This window comes from Salmo trutta, chromosome 2 (genome assembly GCF_901001165.1).
Source record: "Salmo trutta chromosome 2, fSalTru1.1, whole genome shotgun sequence".
Classification (NCBI taxonomy): Eukaryota; Metazoa; Chordata; class Actinopteri; order Salmoniformes; family Salmonidae; genus Salmo; species Salmo trutta.
Genome location: NC_042958.1, coordinates 70,000,811 through 70,012,840, shown reverse-complemented (window position 1 = coordinate 70,012,840; position 12,030 = coordinate 70,000,811). Strand labels below are relative to the sequence as shown.

The window sequence follows — 12,030 nt, the reverse complement described above, 5'->3', positions numbered from 1 at the left end:
CATAATGACAAAGCAAAAACAGGTTTTTAGAAATATTTGCAAATGTATTAAGAATTAAAAAATGAAATACCTTCTTTACATAACAATTCACACCCTTTGCAATGAGAATCGAAATTGAGCTCATGTGCATCCTGTTTCCATTGATCATCCTTGTGATTTTTCTACAACTTGATTGGAGTCCACCTGTGGTAAATTCAATTAATTGGACATGATTTGGAAAGACACACTGTCGATTAATGTCCCGCAGTTGACAGTGCATGTCAGAACAAAAATCAAGGCATGAGGTCGAAGGAATTGTCTGTAGAGCTCCAAGACAGGATTGTGTCGAGGCACAGATCTGGGAAAGGGTACCAAAGAATTTCCCCAGCATTGAGGTTCCCCAAGAACACAGTGGCCTCCATCATTCTTAAATGGAAGAAGTTAGGAACCACAAACTTTTGGTGCCTTGGTCAGGGAGGTGACCAACAACCCAATGGTCACTCTGACAGAGCTCCAGAGTGCCTCTGTGGAGATGGGAGAACCTTACAGAAGGAAAACCTTCTCTGCATCACTCCACCAATCAGGCCTTTATGCTAGAGTGGCTAGACGAAACCCACTCCTCAGTAAAAGGCACATGACAGCCCGGCTTGGAGTTTGCCAAAAGGCACCTAAATGACTCTGACCATGTGAAACAAGATTCTCTGGTCTGATGAAATGAAGATTGAACTCTATGGCCTGAATGCCAAGCGTCACATCTGGAGGAAACCTGGCACCATCCCTACGGTGAAGCATGGTGGTGGCAACATCATGCTGTGGGGATGTTTTTCAGCGGCAGGGACTGGGAGACTAATCAGGATCGAGGGAAAGATGAATGGAGCAAAGTACAGAGAGATCCTCGATTAAAATCTGCTCCAGAGCGCTCAGGACCTCAGACTGGGGCAAAGGTTCACCTTCCAAAAGGACAACGACCCTAAGCACACAGCCAAGACAATGCAGGTGTGGCTTCGGGAACAAGTCTCTGAATGTCCTTGAGTGGCCCAGCTAGAGCCCGGACTTGAACCTGATCGATCATCTCTGGAGAGAACTGAAAATAGCTGTGTAGAGATGCTCCCCACCCAACCTGACAGAGCTTGAGAGGATCTGCAGAGAAGAATGTGAGAAACTCCTCAAATACAGGCGTGCCAAGCTTGTAGCGTCATACCCAAGATGACTCGAGGCTGTAATCGCTGCCAAAGGTGCTTCCACAAAGTACCCAGTAAAGGGTCTGAATACTTATGTAAATGTGATATTTCAGTTTATTTTTTTAAATACATTTTATAAAAACTCTCAAACTGTTTTTGCTTTGTCATTATGAGGTATTGTGTGTAGATTGATGAGGAAAACAAACAATTCAATCCATTTTAGAATAAGGCTGTCACTGTAGATGGATGCAGTTCATTGCATGATTAATATAATTCACCAACACATTTCTTGGTAGTCCCAAAAATATTGCTATCTGGTTGTGAAGCACAGCTGGCCTGGTACATTATTTGCTGCCTCCATCATTCGTGATGCACTGTTTCAGTTTCAATGACTCAATATTTTGGACAAAAACGGATGAATGTAACTAATCTAATCAAATCAAATCAAACTTTATTTGTCACATGCGCCAAATACAAGCCCTTAAACCAACAGTGCAGTTCAAGAAGAGTTGAGAAAATATTTACCAAATAAACTAAAGTAAAAAATAATAAAAAGTAATAAAATAACAATAATGAGGCTATATACAGGAGGTACCGGTACCGAATAATTGTGCAGGGGTACAGGTTAGTTGAGGTAATTTGTACATGTAGGTAGTGGTGAAGTGACTATGCATAGATAATAAACAGCGAGTAGCAGCAGTGTACAAAACCAATGGAGGGGGGGTGTCAATGTAAATAGTCCGGTGGCCATTTGATTAATTGTTAAGCAGTTTTATGGCTTGGGAATGTCAATGTGTCTTAAAGCTGGGAATGTCAATATAATCAAACTAGCAAGGGCAATGATCACAAATCAGTCATAACGTGGCTATTAGGCTAGCGTCTTTATTTACGTAGCTATTTATTATGACTTTTTCCTCTCATATCGTTTTTCGGTGGCTACAGCTAGAGATGCAGATGCCATTTGGTTAGCTAGCAATAAATGTGAATCACTTTGCTAGCTAGCTAGCTTTGCTGAACTTAAATCACAGTTATCCAGTTAGCATATCTCTTGCATACATAAATTCACTCTGGAGCGCAGAATAACTAATGAATTTACAAACGAAAGCACAACACCCACTGAATATGACCGGTGTCAGTAAACGTCTGCCAAAAAAGTAATTAAATTGTTGCCAGCAGCACAGTTGGTCACTAACACGCTAGATAACATATAAACAGCCTAACCAGCCCTGCTAGGGTGAGTCAAATGGTCAGTGGAGGCTACCGTGGGGAGAACGGCTCATAATAATGGCCGTAACGGAGCAAATGGAAAGGTATCAAACACCTGGAAACCATGTATTTGATACCATTCCACTGATTCCGCTCCAGTCATTATCATGAGCCCGTTCTCCCCAATTAAGGTGCCACCAGCCTCCTGTGTGTGAGTTCTTCTATCATTTGTGTCCAGAAGTAGTTAGCAAGCTACCCAACTTTGTGTGCTTGACTGCCATTGTGAGGAACGCTCAGATTAACTGTCCAGTGTCAATAGTGCGTTATACAACGGGTGGTTCTAATCCTGATTGCTGATTGGTTAAAACCGCATTCCTGTCGGTGCCTATTCCACATGTTATCACTGGTTAAATCTATGATGTTAAAATGCTTATTTGCTCTGTTCCATCTGACTGCTCAATCCACTGTCTCATCAGCCCAGCCAGGCAATTTATAAACTTGATCTCCTCTATACAATGCAACTACACATTATCTCACATTTCTTTTAGACAAACATTTCGTTTTCAACAGCAGAGATTTGTATTAACCTTGTTGTCTGTCTCTCTGACATTTACAACATTGTTTCAATATTTTCAAATTCGAATTCGATCTCCAGCTGTCCCATAGTAATGAACGTGTCGGGAGTCGGGACGAGACAGACAGGCAGGCAGCATTTCTCAGCCAGTCGAAATCATGAATCAGCTGCCATAATTTGTATAGATATATACAAAGAAATGTCAATTGAAAAAAGGTAAAATGAAACGAAGTGCAGCTAGTTTGCAGTCATTCCAGCTTCAGTTTGATGTGATTGTTTTAGCTGTATTGTTGGCTAGCTCCTCTGAACAACAGTGTCCTGATGAGAGTGCACATTTTTTTATGCCAGGCGAAATCGTGCATCTTTAGCTCATTGTTATGGATGTTATCTAAATAAATATCGCGAGAAAACAGCTTAAACAAATGTAAATGCAGCTACTGTTGTTATTCTGGCTGCACTGTTTGACGTGACTGTAAGTTAGCCGTAGATGGCTACCTAGCAATCAAGGGATAAGAATGTTGCCAGCCAGTATGGCAATGGACATTTAGAATGAATGACTGGGTCGCGTCCATAGATACAGAACAAAAAGACTGAACGACTGGGTCGCGTCTCTGGCAACCGAACCGATAGAACGAACGACCAGCTGGCTTGGGTAGCAATCCTAGATTTGTTTCGGAACTATATCTTGTGGAAGGATGAAATAGTATGAATAAATTCAACAAAATGACGTTTTTAATGAAAATATGTCAATTATTATTTGAATATGTTGGTAACCCGTTGTATAAAAGCGATAATGCCCTCGAAGCCGGTGTTTCGTCTCGGGCCTAACAACACCTGTGCCAATATATCCTCCAAACACCGGCTTCTCAGGCATTATCACTTAATTGCGCAGTCTGAACGCTTGGAGAGCTAAACGCTCTGAATTTACGAACGACCCAGAGCGCGCTCTGACACACTGAAGGGAATTTACAAACACACACTTAGTTGTCAATCAAATGTATTTGGCATCGATCAAATGGGCGGTCAGGCAAGTTCCCATTCAGTTGTCAAAACGTGGGTTGGGACAAGCATGCATTGGCAGGCAAGCGGCAGAAGGACGAGCAAGCTACTATTCCCCATCGTTAATCAGTGCAACTAGCTGAACATTTTTGAGAGGGTTTATCTAATGTTCCGTCGTTAGATTTTAGCTCATCTTGCTCTTGCTATTAGTTGTTGATCTTGTTGTTGATGTGCATAACTGAGGGAGAGAGAGCCTACCTTATCATGGTTTGATCAATAGGACTGTAAAGTTACCAAATGTAAGTGGACTCCCCTGATATTTACATATTTTGTGGCTTTTGCCGAATGCGTTCTAATAATCTAAAGTCGTGCTTTTACTACTGCCTGTAAACACACAGTCCAGTTCAAAGTGAATGATGGCAGGCCCGTGTGGCAAATAGCTTTTTTGCATAAAGGGCTACTGTAGCTCTGATTGATTATGGCACACCGGTCTGCGTAGACTCCGGTCCTGGATGAGACCGATGTTTTTATTAGGTTTTATTTACAGCAGTGTCTATTAATTGTCCAAACACACGGCCGCTTTCTCACTGTTTATTGCTATAGAATTTTCACAAATGCCTTAGTCTGTCATTCCCAAACATTCTATGAATTTATGAAACCGAGCATATCTAAGTGCTCGCTTGTCAGAAAATGTAACAGATTTTTATAAGATTTAATGTTGCTAAAACACTGTCAGTTCCACTTTAATTCCTGTCTTCCCAGGTGCAGGCGGAGGTAAAGAAGGCATGGCTACGGCGGAGCCTGGCCCTGGACCTCAAACAGAAGACCCGGGTGACCAGCAGTGGGGGCGGGGGCAGCTGCTACTACGGCGGCATGATGTCACACACCACCACCCACAGCGTGAGTCTGACTGTGGCCAATCCCAGAGGAATGTCCCTGAATGGGGGAGGGGCATCCGGGGTGGGAGGAGCTGGGGGAAGCAATGTGGGAGGGGGAAGCAGGCAGCCACGCCTCACCTCCACCTTCCATCCCCTCACCAACCTGCCAGGTTATGTGCCCAGCAACACGGAGACCCCCAGGCAGAAACTTGTCATTTGGAGGCCCGGGGTGGGGGCTGGAGCTGGGGCCGGTGTTGGTGCCTTTCCCAGGCACCCCAGGGCTGCTAGCGAGGGGATCCAAGTGGGTGGTGGTGGAGCCAAGACAGAGACTGCAGTCTCTGTGCCCCAGCGGTTGGGAGATGAGGACCCCTGCTGCTCTTTGTCTCTAAAGGAACTAGAGACCATCTTGTGAACTGGAACTGTCAGATCTATGGTGTCTAACAGTGAGAGCAGCACTGTATCAGATAGCTTTACTTATCCAGATTCCTGCCATGGCTCCATATCAAGGCTCCATTCAAGTGATCTCCAATGACCTATTTGAATATCCTCTGAATCCCTTGTTTGATTGACTGATGTCTGAAGACTTAGCTACTACGTACATTTAGTTGGGGTTAAAGAATCATTGTGTGTAAACTGGTCTAATGACATGATTACCAATGGAACATTGATCCATTGATCATGAATAAATAACATGTACTTTTAGCATGATTGGTGATGTAATTTATCAGTGGTTGTAATAAAGAAACCAATGACTAGTGAGTTGCTGCACCAATTATGGAATGTGGAGTCCTGCATGCCTTTCTACACGTGCCATATTTGTTTGTCAGGTGCATTTGATATCTTCTGCTTTGTATCATCGTTAGACAGACTATTGTTTTTCCTTTTATATTTGCCTGTCTGTCTGCTTGTCTGTTTTCTCTGATCTCTTCTCTGTCTGCATAACAATTCATGCACTATTTGTCTATTGAAATGAGATGTAATTTTTATCTGAGAAAAAACGTGGAAATTAAGCGTTTTACAACGATGAATAAGCAGCAGTAGGCTGCATTTGAAGATATCCTTACCTGGGGCCCATCGCCCAACGAGCAAAACTAGTGCATTTAAAATCCCAATACACTTTGCCATAAAACAATAATAGATTAATAAAATAACAAAAACACATGTCTAAAACAGTAAAATATCAGCTCAGGATTTACCTTAGCTTCACACAGGAAGCACAGATGTAAAGAAATTGTTATTTTGGATAGTGATAGCACACTTGATATGTACAGTGCATTCGGTAAGTATTCAGACCCCTTCACTTTTTACACATTTTGTAACGTTACAGCCTTATTCTAAAATGTATTAAATAGTTTTTATTTATTTATCAATCTACACACAATACCCGATAATGACAAAGCAAAAACAGGTTTTCAGGTTTTCAATTTTTGCAAATGTATTAAAAATAAAACCAACGTAAATATCACATTTACTGTACATAAGTATTCAGACCCTTTACTCAGTACTTTGTTGAAGCACCTTTGGCAGCGATTACAGCCTTGAATATTTTGGGTATGACGCTACAAGCTTGGCACACCTGTATTTGGGGAGTTTCTCCCATTCTTCTCTGCAGATCCTCTCAAGCTCTGTCAGGTTGGGTGGGGACAGTTGCTGCACAGCTATTTTCAGTTCTCTCCAGAGATGCTCGATTGGGTTCAAGTCCGGGCTCTGGCTGGGCCACTCAAGGACATTCAGAGACTTGTCCCGAAGCCACTCCTGCGTTGTCTTGGCTGTGTGCTTAGGGTTGTTGTCCTGTTTGAAGGTGAACCTTCGCTCCAGTGTGAGGTCCTGAGTGCTCTGGAGCAGGTTTTCATCAAGGATCTCTCTGTACTTTGCTCTGTTCATCTTTCCCTCGATCCTGACTAGACTCCCAGTCCCTGCTGCTGAAAAACATCCCCACAGCATGATGCTGCCACCACCATACTTCACTGTAGTGATGGTGGCAGGTTTCCTCCAGATGTGACGCTTGGCATTCAGGCCAAAGAGTTCAATCTTGGTTTCATTAGACCAGAGAATCTTGTTTCTCATGGTCTGAGAGTCCTTTAGGTGCCTTTTGGCAAACTCCAAGCAGGCTGTCATGTGCCTTTTACTGAGGAGTGGCTTCCGTCTGGCCACCCTACCATAAAAGCCTGATTGGTGGAGTGCTGCATAGATGGTTGTCATTCTGGAAGGTTCTCCCATCTCCACAAAGGAACTCTGGAGCTCTGTCAGATTGACCATCAGGTTATTTGTCACCTCAATGACCAAGCCCCCCCCCCCCCCCCCCCCCCCCAATTGCTCAGTTTGGCAGGGCGGACAATTACTGAGGCCAATTCCTTCAGACAATTCCTTAGACCTCATGTCTTGGTTTATGCTCTGAGATGCACTATCAACTGTGGGACCTTATATAGATAGGCGTGTGCTTTTCCAAATCATGTCCAATCAATTGAATTTTTCACAGGTGGACTCCAATCAAGTTGTAGAAACATCTCAAGGACTTTGAGTCTCATAGCAAAGGGTCTGAATACTTATGTAAAGAAGGTATTTCTGCTTTTTATTATTAATACATTTTCAAAAATTACAAAATAACTATTTTCACTTTGTCATTATGTGGTATTGCTTATAGATTGTGAGATGTTTTATTTATTTTTTCAATTTAGAATAAGGCTGTAACGTAACAAAATATGGAAAAAGTGAAGGGGTCTGAATACTTTCCGAATGCACTGTATGTAATTGGCTATATTAGGCAGTCAGGTTTGTATTGTAATTTAAAAAGAATCAAACGAAGAATTGTATATTTCAATCCTTAAAGATCACTCATCCTTTTGTAACACCTCTTTTCATTGTTTATCTTGGGGGAAAAGTGTTGACAGATTATGTACGGTATATTGTGATATTGATAACATAAACCATGCATTGTCAAACTCTTACTCCATAGAATTGCATTTTTGCTCTTCAGTCTTGTTCACCTTTTGAGCAAATAGAGAGGCTTGTCAAGGGGTATTGGGGATGTACAGTACAGTTGTGGTCACTACAACGTTTTGGAGAAGATAAAAGTGCCACATTTCTAGTGTTGTGAAGTACTTCTGTAAAAATACTTTAAAGTATTACTTAAGTAGTTTTTTGGGGTATCTGTACTTTACATTACTATTTACTCCACTACATTCCTAAAGAAAGTAATGCACTTTTTACTCCATACATTTTTCCTGAGACCCAAAAGTACTCGTTACATTTCGAATACTTAGCTGGAGAAGAAAATGGTCCAATTCACATACTTATCACGAGAACATCCCTGGTCATCCCTACTGCCTCTGATCTGGTGGACTTACTAAACACAAAAATGCTTCATTTGTAAGTGATGTCTGTTGGAGTGTGCCCCTGGCTATCCATAAATTTTAAAAACAAGAAAATCGTGCCGTCTGGTTTGCTTAATATAAGGAATGTGAAATGATTTATAAGTTTTTCTTTTGATACTTAAGTATATTTTAGCAATTACATTTACTTTCGATACTTAAGTATACTTAAAACCAAATACTTTTAGATTTTTCACTCAAGTGACATTTTACTGGGTGACTTTTACTTGAGTCATTTTCTATTAAAGGTATCTTTCCTTTTGACAATTGTGTAGTTTTTCCACCGCTGCACATTGCCGAATGTGTTTTCACTCCACTGTCTAACTCCATGCCAAGGCATGCCAGGCCAGGCTTGGGCAAACAGGGGCCAGTGTCTGCACAGATTATGTGCACAAGTAGCCCTAGAGCATTTTCAGTCCTGCTGCCTCAAAAGAGAAGTCAAAAAGAGAGAAAAGAGGCTTTCTTAAAATAACTTCTTATTCCCACAGGTTAGGTACTGTTACAGATGGCCCAGAGACTTTCTGTGTCCTTTATTAGAGTGAGTAAGTAAATGGTTGAAGGGATGGATGGATGGGATGGGGGGTTGGAGGAATGGATAAATAGTGAATGGGTGGTTAAAGGGCTGAATGGAGCAGATGAGGGAAGACATGCATTAAGGTGCGTTAGACAGACATGCATTAGAGAGACAGATTGATAGACATTTTTGTTGTTGTTGTAGACAAATGGACCTGATCTGAAGATTTCAGAGCCACTGCTACAACTTTAGGTGGGCAAGAAAGGTGCCCCTTCAAGTAGCCAGACATTGCAATTAGTTGCCACTGAAACGTTCCAATGTACACTGAGGTGTCAGAACAGCAACACCTTTTTTTTTCAATTGGCAATCGGAAAGTGCGGCTCCTGAACAGTTGCTCTGATGTGCAAGAGACTTTGTGATTTTTCCTCCCTTGGATCTTCTGTGTTGTCTTTTCCAGGCTGGACTCAGCTGTCTGATGTAGTGGGTGGAGGAGGGTGGGATGATCGGTTGAGGAGAGCTGACCCTCCCTTGCTCGTCTCTTGAAGGTTCTGACTTGGGCTGAATTTCAGAAGGTCCCATTGAGATCGACCAAGGTCTCTTTTGCAAGGGAGCCTTGCATCTCACAATTACAATCACAATTACACAGTCCGGGCATCATAGGAGCATAGAAAATACTATATATTGCATAATGTGTGTGAGTGACAACTACCATGCCCAATGCTAGCCTTCCACACACACACACACACACACACACACACACACACACACACACACACACACACACACACACTGGGCACAAACTAGTTGAATCAACGTTGTTTCAATGCAATCTGTCAATGTATTGTGACGTGGAATCTACTTGTAAAATATAGTGGATTTGAAAAAAGTCATCAACTGTTGTTTTGAGGGTGAAATTTCAACCATAGGATTAAGCAGCGGTGTGAAGTACTTAAGGAAACAAACTTGAAAGTACTACTTAAGTAATTTTTGGGGGGTATCTGTACTTTACTTTACTTTTTACTTTTACGTCACTGGATTCCTAAAGAAAATAATGTACTTTTTACTCCATACATTTTCCCTGACACCCAAAAGTATTCGCATGTCCCCACATGCGTCCTCCATTGCCTGGAGAAGCGGCATGCGGGCATAGGGTTGGCGATCATACACTTTCCAGCGCCAGGCTGAGAAGAATTCCTCTATGGGATTTAGAAAAGGTGAATATGGGGGTAGGTACAAAACTACAAATTGTGGATGGGTGGCAAACCAGTTTTGGACCAGAACAGCCCGGTGAAAACTAACATTGTCCCATAAAACCACAAATCTAGCAGGCTCCTGATCTGGATCAGGGACAAGCATTGTGTAAATTGCATCCAGAAAAGTGAGCATATGGCCGGTGTTGTACGGACCCAGTGTGGCATTGTGATGCAGGACCCCGTTTTGAGTGATGGCAGCACACATAGTTATATTACCCCCACGCTGTCCAGGGACATTGGTAATTGCCCTCTGTCCTATTGTGTGTGTGTGACCTGGTGAATAAGTGTAGCATTTTGATTGGTTGTGTTTGGAAAAGGAAAGCAAGTCACTTCCTGTTAGATTTTTGTGTTTTAGGTAGAGAATTGTGTGTAGTGTTTTGAAAAAAGTGTTTTATGCAATTGACAACTGAGCTGAGAAATTGCTTATGGTTTTGGATATGTGGTGTGTAGTTTTGCACTTGGAGTGAGAGGTTTCAAAAATCGTGTGACATGAAAAGATTTTGTGTGTAAGCAGTTGGAAAAAAAACTGTACTCAAGTATGACAAGTGGGTACTTTTTCCACCACTGGGATTATGTCATCCATGTCACCGATTTTCAACATAGACCAACCTTGCATAAAATGTTGAATTTGTACCTTTGAAACAACGTCAGATCTTCAACGTTATATCCACTATCAGAAAAAAACTACAGGCTGGGCAGCACCTCCTACTGGAGAGTTGATCTATCTACAGCTTTTAATTTGGTCTGCCATCCAGGGTTTTAAGAGGTCTCTTAATAACAAAATATATTCACTGTTGCTATCAAAGTCATTCCAAAGGGTAGGCTCATAAGAGCAAATTAAATGTAACCCATACTTTATGAGTCATGTATTATCAATGATACTATTTAACCCTCTATAGCATTTCAAATAACATAACATTTATTTGGTCACACATATTTAGTAGATGCTATTGCGGGTGTAGTGAAATGCTTGTGTTCCTAGCTCCAACAGTGCAGTAATATTTAACAATTCACAACAATACACAAATCTAAAAGTAAAATAATGTTATTAAGAAATATATAAATATTAGGACGAGCAATGTCGGAGTGGCATTGACTAAAATACAGTAGAATAGAATCCATTATATACTGTACAGTATGTAAACATTATTAAAGTGACTAGTGTTCCATTATTAAAGTGACCAGTGATTCCATGTCTATGTATATACGGCAGTCATCATAATGAATCAAGTCGACAATCTACTGGCAAATCCTTTTTGATCCTTGTCATATGAAGAGAAATAACGAAGAGAAATTATAGATAAAACGTATCGGTGCTCATCGGCCATTGGACATAAACATTACACAACAAGTTGGAAATCGTAAATTCAACAATGAGTGGTTTGGAAGGAATCAGTGGGTAACTGCAAGCATTGTAAAACAATCATTAGCCGGCTATTCAGTGGAGTGGCTGTGCTATCCCAAGTCTAAGATTAAGGGTCTCTTTTCCTAGTTTTAAATTATAAGCATTCAACATTGGCCCTGCTGTCAATGAAGCATGATTTATGCCATGCTCAAACCAGCTGTTAACTCAGAACTGCTAAATCTGACTTCAGTGAGTTCAAGACAACTTGGAACTCTGGAAAAACGAGCTACGACTGGGAAAATACGTTTTGAACTTTCATCTTATTGAGATTTGTAAATCAGGAACTCAGGCCTCTTTCTAGAGCTGCGACCTGAAGATCACTGACGTCATCAGGATTCAACTTTTTTTCCATGTTCCCAGTTGTCTTGAAAGCACCATAAATGCAGAGAATTCCAGACTTTTATGACAAAGTTTGATGATAAAATTTGCCCACGAAGGACCGCCGCGCCACCTTCCTGTTCAAGTGAGCACAGCACAACGAGGAGAGTCCAACAATGTCTGTATGCTGCTGCATAAATGATGTAATATGCCTAGGAGATATGTATACTGTAGCTAAGAAAGGATATACTAATTGTATGTTGTGTAGTAAGCTGTTAGTAGCCCATGTGTCTCACCCTAATAATTTGGTCTATTTTCACCTCTTAATTTCACCTACTGTTTTGACTTGGTG

General features: G+C 41.4%; 1 protein-coding gene across 1 annotated transcript in view; it reads left to right on the top strand.

The window, feature by feature from the left end:
• pth3r (parathyroid hormone 3 receptor) overlaps positions 1–6,061 on the top strand; it is a 57,611-nt gene extending 51,550 nt beyond the window's left edge. Inside the window, exon 13 of the mRNA XM_029712999.1 lies at positions 4,702–6,061. Coding sequence (XP_029568859.1) covers positions 4,702–5,229 — 528 coding nt within the window. The 3' untranslated portion in view covers positions 5,230–6,061. The remainder of the gene's footprint in view (positions 1–4,701) is intronic.
• Positions 6,062–12,030: the final 5,969 nt, after the last annotated feature.